This window comes from Lynx canadensis, chromosome D1 (genome assembly GCF_007474595.2).
Source record: "Lynx canadensis isolate LIC74 chromosome D1, mLynCan4.pri.v2, whole genome shotgun sequence".
NCBI lineage: Eukaryota > Metazoa > Chordata > Mammalia > Carnivora > Felidae > Lynx > Lynx canadensis.
The window spans coordinates 61449772-61463754 of record NC_044312.2 but is presented as its reverse complement, the minus strand read 5'-3'; the positions used below and the strand labels follow the sequence as shown (position 1 = coordinate 61463754).

Below are 13983 nucleotides of genomic sequence, written 5' to 3'. Positions count from 1 at the left end.
AAAATTTTTGGCATAAATAAGCTACTTGAAAAAATATGCATTAATTGTCTTAATTTTCTCCCCCTTGTCAAATTTAAATATATTTTATGGTGGAATATAAAGTACATATAGAAAGTTGCATTGAAATAAATGTGCAATTCAATAAATTTTTATTAAATGAGCATCTGTATAAATATCACCTAAGGAATGAAATAATAAATTATCAACACCTAAATTTTCTCTGCAGCCTTTCCTGAACATAACCTCACCACTGTCAGCACATTAAACCAATATGCTGACTTTTGTACTGTTCATTTCATTGTTTTTCTTTATAGTGGGGCTATTTAAGTATGCATCCTCAAACAACATAGTTGCCAACAATTTAACTGAAGTAGAAATCATTTCCTCTTCAACGCCATTATAACAAAATTTTGCCTCTACAATTCTATTGAAATTGCTTGGGCAAAAGTCATCAAGAAATCTAAATAACAAATCAAATAACATATTTCAAATCTGTCTTTTCAGCCCTGGACCTCTCATCAATTATTGACACTGTTGACCATGACTCACTTGTTATTCAATATCTGTACTTTTTGGCTTCTCTAACACCCCTCATTTCTGCTTATTTTCTGATCTCTCTGAATAATTTGACTCCTTGCATTTTCTGTTTTCACTTCTTTTGCTAACCCCCTGAATATGAATGTTGCCATATCAATCTCAAACTCAGCGTCCCTTCTGAATTTCAGATACGTTCACATGTCACTCTGGGATAATTCCCTTTGTATGCTACATGGAAATCTTAAACTCAAAAAGGCCAAAGAACTTACTCATTTGCTCCAACCTCGATTGCTACTTCTTCCTGCTTCCACTTTTGTGTTCTCCATGTATGTGGGTGGCATTTCCTTTACTCCCTCACTCTAGCCAAAAATGCAGACCAAGTGCCACACATGGTTCTTTCTCTCACTTGTAATTTCCAATCCCTTATCAATATTGTAGATTTTGCTCTCTTAATATTTTTCACCACTTTTACATTTCCACTCCTCCTGCCTCAGTTTAGACCTTAATGATTAAGTAGATCATTTAGCCATCCTGCTAGTTGGCTTCCCTATCTTCATTTTCAAACAACTCCAAGCAGAACTGAAAATTGCTCTCAAAATCTAAAGATTATGTTGCGCACTCATTTAAACTTTTCCATCGCTCCTCTTCACTTGCAGGTTAGTCTTTACTCACAGCTACCACTATTATTTTTTGATAATTTTCTAGCTCAAAATTTTTGTCGCTAATTATATGCTCCATGCCCTAAAATAAATGACCTTCTTACTTAACCACCTGCTGTCTCTCTAGCAAATTATTACAATTGTTCCAGCTATATTTTTTTCCTTAAATATTCTCCTTGTCACTTAAGGATCCACAATGGGAATCCACCTAGTTTTGATTTAATATTTCTAGTCTTTTTTGTATTTTGTCATCTAGGATTAGAATTATGTTTAGGTCACATTAAAAGTTATTCATATTTCACACATGCTGAATGAAAACATTTCCGACCCATGTTCAGTGTGGTCATGGTCACGACATACTCCTGCAAATGCACAGAAGATCCCTGCAAGAAAAGAGTTAATGCAACAGATCCATTTTACTCAGTTCTTGCATATCTCTGTAGACATGTTGATGAGTGGTCCTTGACCAAACTCTAAAAATAATTCTCTGGAATGTTCACATAGTTACTGAGTAGTAGTGTTATTATATATGCCAAAACAGTAGTTCAATATGAACCAGATTGGTAGCATATGTTAGACAAATATAGAATTTATTATGTGTACCTGTTGCCTGGTTTGGGGTCTACACACACTGGTCATGCAACAGATATGTACCTATGTAACTGGCTTGCTTTAATAACACTGGACTCCATAACTCAAGGAGGCTTCTCTGGACAGAGGCATCTCTCATGTGTCCCTGAGGTTTGTGGATACAGTGACCCTTGGCAGAAAGAGAAGAAACAGTTGGAAGCCTGTATGTGGCCTCTCTTGACATCACAATGGACACCTTTTTCCTGCTGTTCCTGCACAGTGTCCTTTGCTATGTCAAATCTTAGCCGTGAGTATAACTTTCTGTTGAATTGTATGAGTGCTTTGGTGAACCACTGAACTAGCAAGTGGTTGTGGTACCCCTGGATGTTTCCTCTGCCTCATGCCCAGTTTGGTCCCTACTTCGATTTCCCAGGCCACTCCTGCCCAGCTCCATGCCTACTATGACCAAACTTTACATCTTATATCACTCTTCTTTTTACCTTCAAAACAAAATCCAGGACCCTTTCGTATGTTCCTGGTGAATCCTTTTTAATCTCCTTCACCCATTCCTCAGTAAGTTTGAAAACTCACTTTGAGGAAGTAGGGAGGAGGAAAAGGGGCAGCACTAGGGAAAAGTTAGCTGTATGTTATTGTAACAAAGACCGATCAGTGCAAAATAATCTTGGTCATGTTATCATTCATGAAAATAGTGCTGCAGATATTCAACTCTCACCACCCAAGATATATACAATTGAAGGGAAAAAAACCTGCTGAATTGGGGGATCAGGGAGGATATAAAGATTGTATGTCCTGGAGATCAGAATATGACACAAGATGTTTCCATGACCAAAAAAAGCTAGGATCAATGTGATAACTTCTACTTCTAAGGGGCTAAGACACATGGGTGGCTCAGTCAGTTGAGAGATCGACTTTGGCTCAGGTCATAATCTCACGGTTCAGTTGGTGAGTTCGAGCCCCACATCGGGGATATCTTATCGAAGATAAGATAAAAATATCTCATAAGGGGCTAAGGATGTCTTAGAGTGGGAAAAGAAGAAAGGAAGTTCAAAGAAGGACTGGCTCCATGTTCTAAGTGTATAATCATACTTCACCTAGAGGCCTGGCGAAGACACACTAAGATTAGCACATGAACATCTGATGCTTGTTGAGATCCTATACCACAAGGATTGGGTGTGAGTCTCACTGGGATTGGTTGTGAGCCTCCAGAACCAATGCTTTATCAACTTGCTTACTTGGCACTATGCTCAAGGCAGGGGGCCTCATGAGCCCCCAGCTGCATGACAATCCAAAGAGCTTGTGTCCCTGCCCTGGGGTCTGGTGAGTGATAGAAACTCCTCTAACGTTAGCTTAGCTTAAATCATGTTGTATGCATACTTGGGATGGAAGTCAAGAAAAGTCATGGGCTATCCTAGATTTGGTTGTAAACTCGGTGTAAGGATCTCTGAGACAAGAAAAACATTTACTGGAGGTATGCAGTGCCTCTAATCCTCTTATATGATATATTCTATAGTTTTGGGGAATAATCCCTGGCCCCCTTTCTTTACCCAACAATCACTCAATTATTTCCTGTAAAGTTTAAGATCAACTACCAACCCAAACATCATTTATGTAAGACACATATTAGATAATTGTTAAATAATTTAGGTAAGAAAGACAAGAGGGAAGAGGTAAGCAAAGGAGGGAAGGAGGGAAACTGGAAATCTGAAAATATGATTCATAATTCTCACACAATATTATAACAGAGGCAACACCAAATATTTACTAATGAATCTCCCAGGATGAAAAGCTATGTAGAGTTCTTGTCTTAAAAGAAATGATTTAAAGGATTGATAAAATGGAACATAGGCTATGAGATTTTTTTAGAAAGCGTAATAGCTCTGCATTCATGCTGGGGTGTTTTAAGTTTTTATTGAAATTCCACTTAGTTAACACACAGTGTAATATTAGTTTCATGGGTACAATATATATAGTTTCAACCTTTCCATACATCACCAGGTCCTCATCGCAAGTGCCCTCCTTAATCCCTAACACCTGTTTCACCCATTCCCCCCCCTCCACCTCCCCTCTGGTAACTATCAGTCTGTTCTCTGTGGTTAAGAGTCTGTTTCTTGGTTTTCCTCCCTGAAGAACTGATGTGACTTAGTTCACGTAGTGTTTCTCAGGGCAGGTGCAAACAGTTCCAGGACTCCATCTTTGTCCATCTAGTGCTTTGAAGCAGCATTAACAACTTGAAAGTCTGTAAAGCCAAAGAGCCCCATAGGGTATGGGCAATACAGCAGTGTTTCTCAGAAAGTTGTATATTTTTGAGACAAGATTTTTGGAATTCAAATTTCCACTATCTTCTACGAATATTAGGCACTATTCAACAAAATGTCAACGCCCCTCAGTTTATAATGATGAGACACTTAGGGAAGAAACTGAGGAGTGAATTGTGTCCAGAGAGAAGCATAACAGGGGAGCCTGGGTGGCTCAGTCGGTTAAGTGTCCAAGTTTGGCTCAAAGCATGATCTCATGGTTTGTGGGTTCAAGTCCAAGTCAGGCTCCATGTTGACAGTGTGGAGTCTGCTTGGGATTCTCTCTCTCTCTCTCTCTCTCTCTCTCTCTCTTTCTTTTTCTCTGCCCCTCCTCCCTTTCAAAATAAATAAATAAACTGTAAAAAATAAAACAAAAAAAATTAAAAAAGAGACAAGCATAACAGTGGCTTTCACTGCAAGTCATAGCCTTTATCCAGAGGTGTCCTGCCTTCCACTCCTTGTTAATTCCTGTTATTTTAGCATTTCTTTGTGAGTCCAAATCCAGGAAGTTGTATATGCACCCCTTCTCTATGAGTAAAAGAATAACATTTTATAGTTACTCTTTACTAAATATTAAACATACAGAAATCCTTTCAGACTATGGGAGTAAAGGAAATCCAGGTGGCTCATTTCATCGGGTACAATCTAGACTGTCAATTACTAAGTAAGGGCTTAGAACACGTCTCCAATTCGCACAAAAGGCAGCACAGAAAGATGTCTTTCGTGAGTTACATAAATACCACTATAGAATGGATTACTTTCTGAGACAGAGTTTCACATTTATCTTATGGATATTGCAGTAACAATTTAGCAGGAATTGGACAAGATGACTTTGAAAAATCTTCAAAGTTTCTCTCTCTCTCTCTCTCTCTCTTTTTTTTTTTTTCCTGGTAAAGCTCAAATAAAGAAGATAGCATTTTTGCTGCTCACTTTGTGACCATAAACATCCTGTCAAATGTTCATGTGGGAGGGTTAATTCTCCCATATGCTCATACTCAGAAGTGGACAGCTAGGAGAAATAAGCAGAGAAATACATGCTTCTAACTTCTGCTTGATTATATCTCCTTAGTCCTTAAACATTTGGCATCATGACTGGGCCTGTCAGAAACACCTCTCCCTCTTCTCCTCACTGATTGCCACAACTATTTCAGATGAAATGATGCTCTTTGGATAATTATTCTCTATCAGAATTAGGTTTTATATACACCATTACCTCTCTGCAAAGTCCAGTAATGTGCCTGACACATAATACACATTGAAATATACTGAAAACAATTACTTCATACTATTCACAGAATAGAGTGTCTGGTACTATTTTCTTTCTCTGCTTTCCTGTCTCAGGCAATTCCCCAAATCCCTAGTGTCCTTGATTCTTCCCATTCAGCTTTATATTTGGCGAGGATCCACCATCCTTGGAGGGTGGAAGCTTGCATTCCTGACATGACTGGTTCCTACACAGCTCAATACCTATTCTGGACAGAATGAGACACATAGATAGAATCCATACACCATGCTTTAGAGCCTGATAGTAGCAGCCTTTCTTTTCCGACATTCTTAGAAGGTAGAGTCAAGGCAAAGACTTCCAAGTAGCCCCTGAGACTTTTCCTACTTGTGAATTGATCACTGGTTAGTCACATACTATCTAGTCTTCTGGATATAAAATTGTCCTCTTTCCTACTCGTCATGGTTCAGTAATGGATTTGCTGTTTTATTTATAGCAGCTTGTTAAATATTCTCCCAGGAATATTAATGCTGAATCCCAGATGTTTTATTTTGATTAATAATTATAACTTCTCTGCATTCATGAAAATTTTAGTATATGACTTTGGGAGGGGGATGCTTTTCTTTTCTTTTGAAAATACACTGCGATTAACAGCTTATAAGAAAAACTGTTGAGGCAAGTTAATGAATACCAAGTGTATGCATTGCACACCTTGCCCTCTGGAACCAGAGGGAGTTTTTATTAGAACAAAGATGACTACTAGTACTCAGCTACCCTTACTTCTCCATGGGTATAAACACACAGAAACTCAGTCCTCCTCTTTCCATTGCAGATCCTTTCTCAAATCTGATAGGCCTGCCTCTGCTTTTTGCCTTTCTTATGCGTGGTTATACTCTTCTTCCTCCTCCACAACTTGCCCTATAATAATTGCCAATATTTGTTTACTGTTCAAATGCCATGTTGTTTTGATTCTGACACGTTGTTCACGCTTCACAGAATTTCTTCTCTAGGTTTTCCTTAGACTAATGGTTAGTATGTTGAAAGTATTCTTCATGACTTTATGGGCAACATTATAATTAGCGTATGAAAAAGTGGAATACAATGAAGATTGTTCTACTGGTCACGGCTGCCCCCTACTGGTCATGACTGCCCAGAGCATGTTGAAAATTCCCTTGTTAAGAGAATTTTCCTAAGGTATTAGCAAAGAAAATCATCATTCAGTGTGAACTTCATATATGTGACCAAGGTTTCTTTTGAACTCTATGTACTCAGTTTTCACACTGTATTCCTTTCTTTAATAATTGTCTTTGAAGGTACCAGGATCATTCTTTAAAAAGGTGAGTTGTGGTTGGGCGCCTGCATGGCTCAGTCAGTTGAGCGCCCAACTTTGGCTCTTGTCATGATATCACAGTTCGTGAGTTCAAGCCCCGCGTCCGGCTCTGTGCTGACAGCTCGGAGCCTGGAGCCTGCTTCGGATTCTGCATCTCCCTCTCTCTGCCCCTTTCCTGCTCATGCTCTGTCTCTCTCTGTCTCTCAAAACTGAATAAAGTTTAAAAAAAAATGAAAAAGGTGAGTTGTGGAGAGCATAATGTAGATTCCCAGCGGGGATGTTTTATCTGTCCCATGGTCATTGCCCTCATGGATGTGTTCTGTGTTGACCAGTGGATTACTAGACCTTCAAAGGCATAAGTTATAGATTGCCTGTCATTATATTATTTAAATGAAGTAGTAGGAGCTCAGTAAATGTGTGATGCCAGTGAGAATACATGTATTTTTAGCTGCAAATATTATCTAGTCTTCATCTTCTTCGTCTCATACATCTGAACCAGCTATCCAAACACTTTTTCAGAGAGTGATAACAAAAATTGAGAAGGGATTTAATCCAGTAGACATACACATCAAGCCCAAACCCTTGGGCTTGTCTTCTTGTCACATATATTACTTTTGAATCCCTTTCAGAGAAAAAGATATTTCTGGTGACATCAGGAGTTCAGAGTCAGTATTAACATTCTTACACTTTACTTTCTAACTCCCAGGCAGCCATTAAATACAATTATCCTTACCTAGGTTTCTTTAGAGCCCGATTTTCTGGTATTAAAACTAATCTAGTTTATGCATCTGTACCGCGCACTCTCACCACAGAGTTTCCCTTTCCATTTTTCAAAACTTGACATTATCTTCAAATGAGGAAGGAATTTTCTGTCTATGAAAGGCACAAAAAGCCTCTGAAAACTAGGCTTCTTGGCAGCCAAGAAAAGAGCCAGCATTGTACTCTAGTGGAACTTCTAAAGGAATGGGATTCAGAGCTGTAAAAAGAGGAGGAGAGTGATATTACTCTGCAAGCATGGGTCATGGGCATTTTGGGATGAGATGCTAGGAAAATGCTGTGAAAGAATAACTTTTTGCCTTCTCCATAATTTTTACAGGGCAAGCTCTTCCCAAAGTTATGGCAGTTCTTAACAACAATAATGTCAGCAGCTTCATCTTCATACTGATGGAGCTCCCAGGACTGGAGACCTCTCATTGCTGGACAGCTATTCCTATCTGCTCTATCTATGTTGTGTCTTTGCTGAGCAACATCACCATAATGTACATTGTCAAGCCTGTCCCTAGCCTCCACACACCTAGGTACCTCTTCCTGTCCATGCTTTCAATGGCAGACCTGGGCCTCTCAGCTTCTACACTGCCTTCAATGACAGCTGTCTTTCTCCTGGGCCAGAGAGAGGTGGGAGCTGCAACCTGCTTTACACAACTCTTCTTCATCCATACTTTCTCAGTTATTGAATCATCTGTGCTCTTGGCCATGGCTTTTGACCACCATGTGGCTATTCGAGAGCTTTTATGCTAGGCCACCATTCTCACAACCAAGCGCATTGGGGCCACTGGGCTGGCCATTGTGATACGTAGTGCTGCTCTCCATCTGCCCCTGTTCTTGATCCTTGGAAGACGGCAATTTCAGCCTATGAATGCTCTGTCTCATTCATATTGTGTTCATCCTGATGTTTTAAGGCTAGCCAGTTCTAGCAGTCTTGTGAACAGTGGCTTTGGGCTCTTTGTCATGCTCTCCACACTGGCTTTGGATGCTGTACTCATTCTCCTCTCCTACATGCTAATCTTGAGGACAGTATTGAGCATTTCTTCTAACACTGAGGGGCTCAAAGCCTTTAACACCTGCATTTCCCACAGCTGTGCTGTATTACTATTTTATACCCCACTGGTCAGCCTGTCGATGATCCATCACTTAGGGAAAAAGAAGCTACCAGCTCAGGTATATACATGTTTCTCGCCTATCTACACTTTCTTGTTCCTCTAATGTTCAACCCAATTGTCTACAGTGTTAAAACCAAAGAGATTCGGGCATGCATTCTGAAGATGTCCACCGAAAAAAACTCTGAATCACAGAGATAAAATACTGGTTTTGATAATCAGCCTGCTGACTGAACACATCTCTGAGAGGAAACAGAGTATACAGCTTCCATCCAATGTTGATTAATTATTAAAAAAAACTGACTGAAATATATTATGTATTTAAATATATACCATTTAAAACAGTACCAATGTAATGAGAAAAAACATGTTGCTCATTCTGCAAAAATCAATATCCGCCTGTGAAAGACTCAGATTATTACAGAGGAAACTGTCAGCCACTTGAAAGAGTATCATTTACATGAAAAAGCAAGCAGATTAGAAGAGTGGAATTCAAAGACATCTAAAATATCCTCCAACTAAAAATCTAGAGGTTTATAAACTTTAGCTCAAGAGGGCTTTACTTTGTATATTTTCTGAAAATTTGGCAAATATTAAAATCAAAATATGTTTTTTTATGAATTATGTAATAACTTTAGATGTGGGTTACACTGGAAAATACACACCAAATGAACTACAGAACTTTTAAATACATTTAAAGAAACAAATACCTGAATTACCATAATAAAATGTATTACAATGTGACTATTTGGCAGTTCAGGTTTTTTTTAAGCTCCATGATACATGAAAGGTGGACACAGCTTCCAATATTCTTCAGCTCTCTGAATGAAGTAAAAGCTGTTCCTCACTTCCTAATAAATACAAGAGATATTCTGTGCTCTCATAAACTTACCATGGCATGCTATAATTTTTGAATGATAGGTATCATGTAGAACTTAATTTTTTTCTCAATATTTCAGGGAATATTAGAAAAAATAAGCAAAGTAGACCTCCTGGAAGATGATTCTTAAAAGAACTGACTAGGCTTTCATAAACAAGTCAAAGCTAGAGAAAATGATTTGTTCGCTTTATCATGGTCTTTTTCTTTCTGGATTAAATCTTCAGCTAACCTCTCTGATAGAACTGCCCTGTTAAAAACATAACCAGTGCTAAGTCAACTAAGACTTTTACCTAAGTGCTAGTATTTAGGATCAGAACACCTTGTAAAGTTATTTATAATGTTGAAATGAAAAGAAAAGAAACATACTATTTTATTTCTCTCCTACAGAGTCATTCATTTCAATATTATTTATTCATCTATACTAGGCCACTTCCTATTCAAAATATAAAGAAAACAAAATAGAATATTTCTAGCTCAGTGTGAAAAGTTTAAATCCTCAGGGAAAATTGAATTGTAAGCATATAATTCCCCAGTGAGTCACAGGTGCTCTGACAACAGACAGCACAGCTTCCGGTGAGGACACAAGAAGGATGGGTCCATTTGAATGATGGAAATTTCAGGATACTTCTTTGAACTTACGAATTTTAAGTGGGGACTGGAAAGATGAAATATATAAGCACAACATACAAAGCCCTTGTGATTTGACTTCATCTCTCAACAGATCCTGCATTCCAGAAACACAATAAAAGTTGAAGTGCCTAATGAACACTTGGCAGATTCTGGCATCTGTTACTTCATTTTGTAACTCTGATCGCAACATCCAATGCTCTTCCTCTTCTGCTACCACTCTACTGCTCCCACCCCACACATATAGCTCTATTGTCAAGGTACTGAAGACACTTTTTTTTTCAATTTGAGAGAGAGTGAATGGTAGAGAGGGGTGGCGGAGGCGGGGGTGGGGGGGAGAGAGAGAGAGAGGGAGAGAGAGAGAGAGAGAGAGAGAGAGAGAGAGAGAATATTAAGTAGGTCCCATGCACAGCAGCGAGCCCAACTCAGGGCTCAATCCCATGACCCTGAGATCATGACCTGAGCAGAAATCAAGAGTCTAATGCTCAACCAACTGACCCACCCAGGCGCCCCTGAAGATGCCTTTTGTTAGCATACCACCACATTTTCTGTTATGTTGGGTAACCCTCCTCAAAATCTATTAATATCACATGCATGTCTTTATTGAGGAATAATTGACATATAAGAAATTGCACATATTTACAGTATACAATTTGATAAATTTAATATACATACACACCCATGAAATCATCACCAAACTCAAGATAATGAACATACACACTACTCCCAAGTTTCCTGTTGTTCTTCTTCCCCGGTACATTTTTCCACTCAACCCGTCAAAGGCTGAGATGATTTTGTTATTACAGATTAGTGTACATCTTTCTAAAATTTTACATCAATGTATTCATAAAGTATATGCTTTTTTGCTAGCAGTCTGGCTTTTACCTCTCCGCATAAGTATATTAAGTTCTATTTGAGTTGTTTTTATATTATTCCATTTTATTGCTGAATAATATTTCACTGTGGATATACCACAATTTGCATATACTTCCCTTCGCATTTGCCACATGTAATACTCTGTATCCCTTAGCATATGTGCAAATTTATACCTGTCATCATTTCCTTTCAGCCTGAAAATGTTTAATATTTATCTCTAAAACTTTACTAGATTAGAATTGTAAATTTCAAGGATTTTTTTCCTATATGACTTTAAAAATATGATTTATTATTTATTAATTTCTTTTTCTGGCAGTGAGAAATCTGGATACCATTATCTATAATTTATTTTTTTCATCATTTCATCCCTCATATACATAAATTTAGTTTCAAAATTATTAAGGCTCTTTTCTCCCAATTCTAGAATCTCTGTTCATCCTGAATCTCTTATTAGCTGTTTTACTTTATTCTGATTATCTTTCTGCTTTTTATTTGCCTTTTTTTAATGTGCCCATAGGCATTGCAAATGCTATGTTATTGAGAATATGGGTCACATTATCCTATATAAAGAGAATCTGATTTGAGCTGGCAGGCAGGATCATGTTAATGTTTTTGCATCTTGACTTTATGCCTTATTAGGGTTGATGCTAATTAGCCCTCACTCTTTGGTTACAGTATTCTCTCCTAATTTCCTGATATTCACCTTGTTGGTGAGAAAGGGATTTCTACTGTAGGGTTATGGAAATAGGTGAAAGCATGGTACTTGATGCTGGAAAGATAAGATTGATAGCAGTTTATTAGACATAGATACTCATAGACTAGGGGAAGGAGGAAACTGCACATGAGGCAAGGGGCACACCTGGGTTACACTTGGGGACAAAGCAAACAAACAAAGGGCCATGAGAGGCAGGCTCGGTAGTAACAGCAAGATGGGGTTACTCCTCTCATTCCCAAAGGAGAATGTGAGTGGTTTGTTTGAATAATTTCATGGGTTTACAGGCAAGTGAAAGCCATTAGTTGGAGTGCAGCATGTTTGATTGTTAGGGGAACGAGCTGGGAGGGGACCCTTGTCCACTGGATGTGGGGCATATCTGGGAAGAGCAGGGCAGCTATTGTTAGGCTTTTAGATGCACTCCCAGTTTCAGATGTCAAAGGAGCACATGATATTGAATCAATTTCATGAAATCAGAAACCATACCATATACTCCTATTCCTATGGTATGGCCCTTCTAGTATTTCATGTCAATGTCCAAGGCGTTCAAAGAGCTCTGTCCACTCTCCCTTTTTGGAACTCCAGTTGTCCCAATACTGAATGACCTCCAGAATTTCCATGCAACTTACAGCCCACTCTGTCTCAGAGATGTTCTCTGCCAAGCTTTTTGGAATCTTGACCCATGAATTTGCAGCTTAGTACTTGGTGAAAACCTCAAATGGATACCTAAGTAGATTTCTAGGACTCCTTCCTTCTTCAACTTCTTTATATCCAGTAGGTGCCCAAATTTTGACCCCTCACACTCTCTAAAATCACTTTGGTCTTCTCCCTCCAGTAGGTAGAGAGCTGCCCTCAATTTGCATTCAACTTCCTTGGCTGAGCTTATAAAGCACCATCTGGCAGAGAACCTGCATGGATATCTAGCTCACTTCCTGTTTCCTTTATCACAAGGAACCACAGCTCTACACTGTTTTACAATGCCTGACATATTTTATATATCTTGCCCAGAGTTACAGTTGTTTATTTGTTGGAATATGTTCAACATCCAGTTCTTCTTTATGACCTATAACGTTGAGTTTGAAAGCTTTGGGAGCCTCACGATTTTCTTTCATTCATACTCAAAGGTTTGACAAATGTGCTCACAACGAGCTGCAATTTTTTGTTTTGCACTTGTATCATGAACAAAGAATTTTACAAAACATTTTTTGGGGCAAGTATGAATTGTCTGCCTTGGTTTTCAATGCTGTGGCTAAACCTGTTTCTGTTCTGTTTATTTCTATTTTCCTCAAAGATAGAAAGTCCTTCATTGCATTCAACTCTTATTATTTCTGTGCCAACAAGAGAAAGTTTCTTTGTTGTATTTGTATGTACATCAACATCAGCATCACATTTATCAAGTGCTTAATGTGCGTTTTGTTTTGTTTTTTGTTTTGTTTTTTTTAGGAATGATAGTGGATGGTTCGCATATACTATCATATTAAATACCCACAATGTTATTATGGAAAAATAATGATAAAATAATAGGTAATTATTTGAGTATTGAGAAACATTGTTGTAAGTTTTCTAAGGGAGTACCTGATTTAATCCTCACAACATTGTACATTAGTTTCTTTCACTATTTCAATTTCACAGGTAAGGAAACTGAGAGGTTCAATTCAGGTCTTTCTGATGTTGAAGCCTGCACTCTCGAGCAGCTAATTACTTTTTAATCACAATACAAGTAGAGTCAGAAACTGAGACAGACTTGGACAGGACCAAAGAGTTTCCAATCACGACGGAGTTTCTTTACAGGCAATGCAAAACTTCTTTGGCAGTGACATGGTTAAAGGTATTTGCGCCCCAAAGCCCATGCTGCCCACTGTGTTCATCAAGGGATAATATCCAGGAACGTACCCTGGGGGAGGGTGAGAAATGTCTTCAGCTCTTATGTCCTCCTTGTGGGTGAGCCAGGAACACGGGGCTTGGGAGGAAAGGGGTATAGCCATTTGCCAAGGTTCCTTATTAGTGCTCATCTAAGAATAGAGTTAATATGTTTTAAGACCCTGAAAAAGTACAGTATTAAAGATTTAGATGGAGAAAAAAATATTCTTTATCTTTGGGTACCATCTGGGAGCTACTGGATAAGTTTCCTCAAATGTGCTGTCACAATAGATAAAACCAAATAAATGGGAAATTAGGAGATCGGCTGAAAATTAGGAGATGAGCTGGTAACGAGCATACATCTTCAATGCCTTAAATATAGCCTGATTTATGTTTTCCTAAGACTTTAGGCAGATGGATTCTATGCCCCTTAAGGGAGACATGCTGAGATGAGGAAAAGTTTGAGGAGCAGAAAGGAATGGAAATTTCCTCGTTTGTGAAGACAGTTTGAAAAGGCA

The 13983-nt window shown here is 38.4% G+C and overlaps 1 protein-coding gene across 1 annotated transcript; it reads left to right on the top strand.

The window, feature by feature from the left end:
* Nucleotides 1–7749: 7749 nt before the first annotated feature.
* On the top strand, nt 7750–8711 carry LOC115526275 (olfactory receptor 51G2-like). Its single transcript, XM_030333729.1, is given in 2 exon segments — nt 7750–8574; nt 8577–8711. Coding segments are annotated over 2 exon segments (960 nt in total).
* The last annotated feature ends 5272 nt before the right edge of the window (nt 8712–13983 follow it).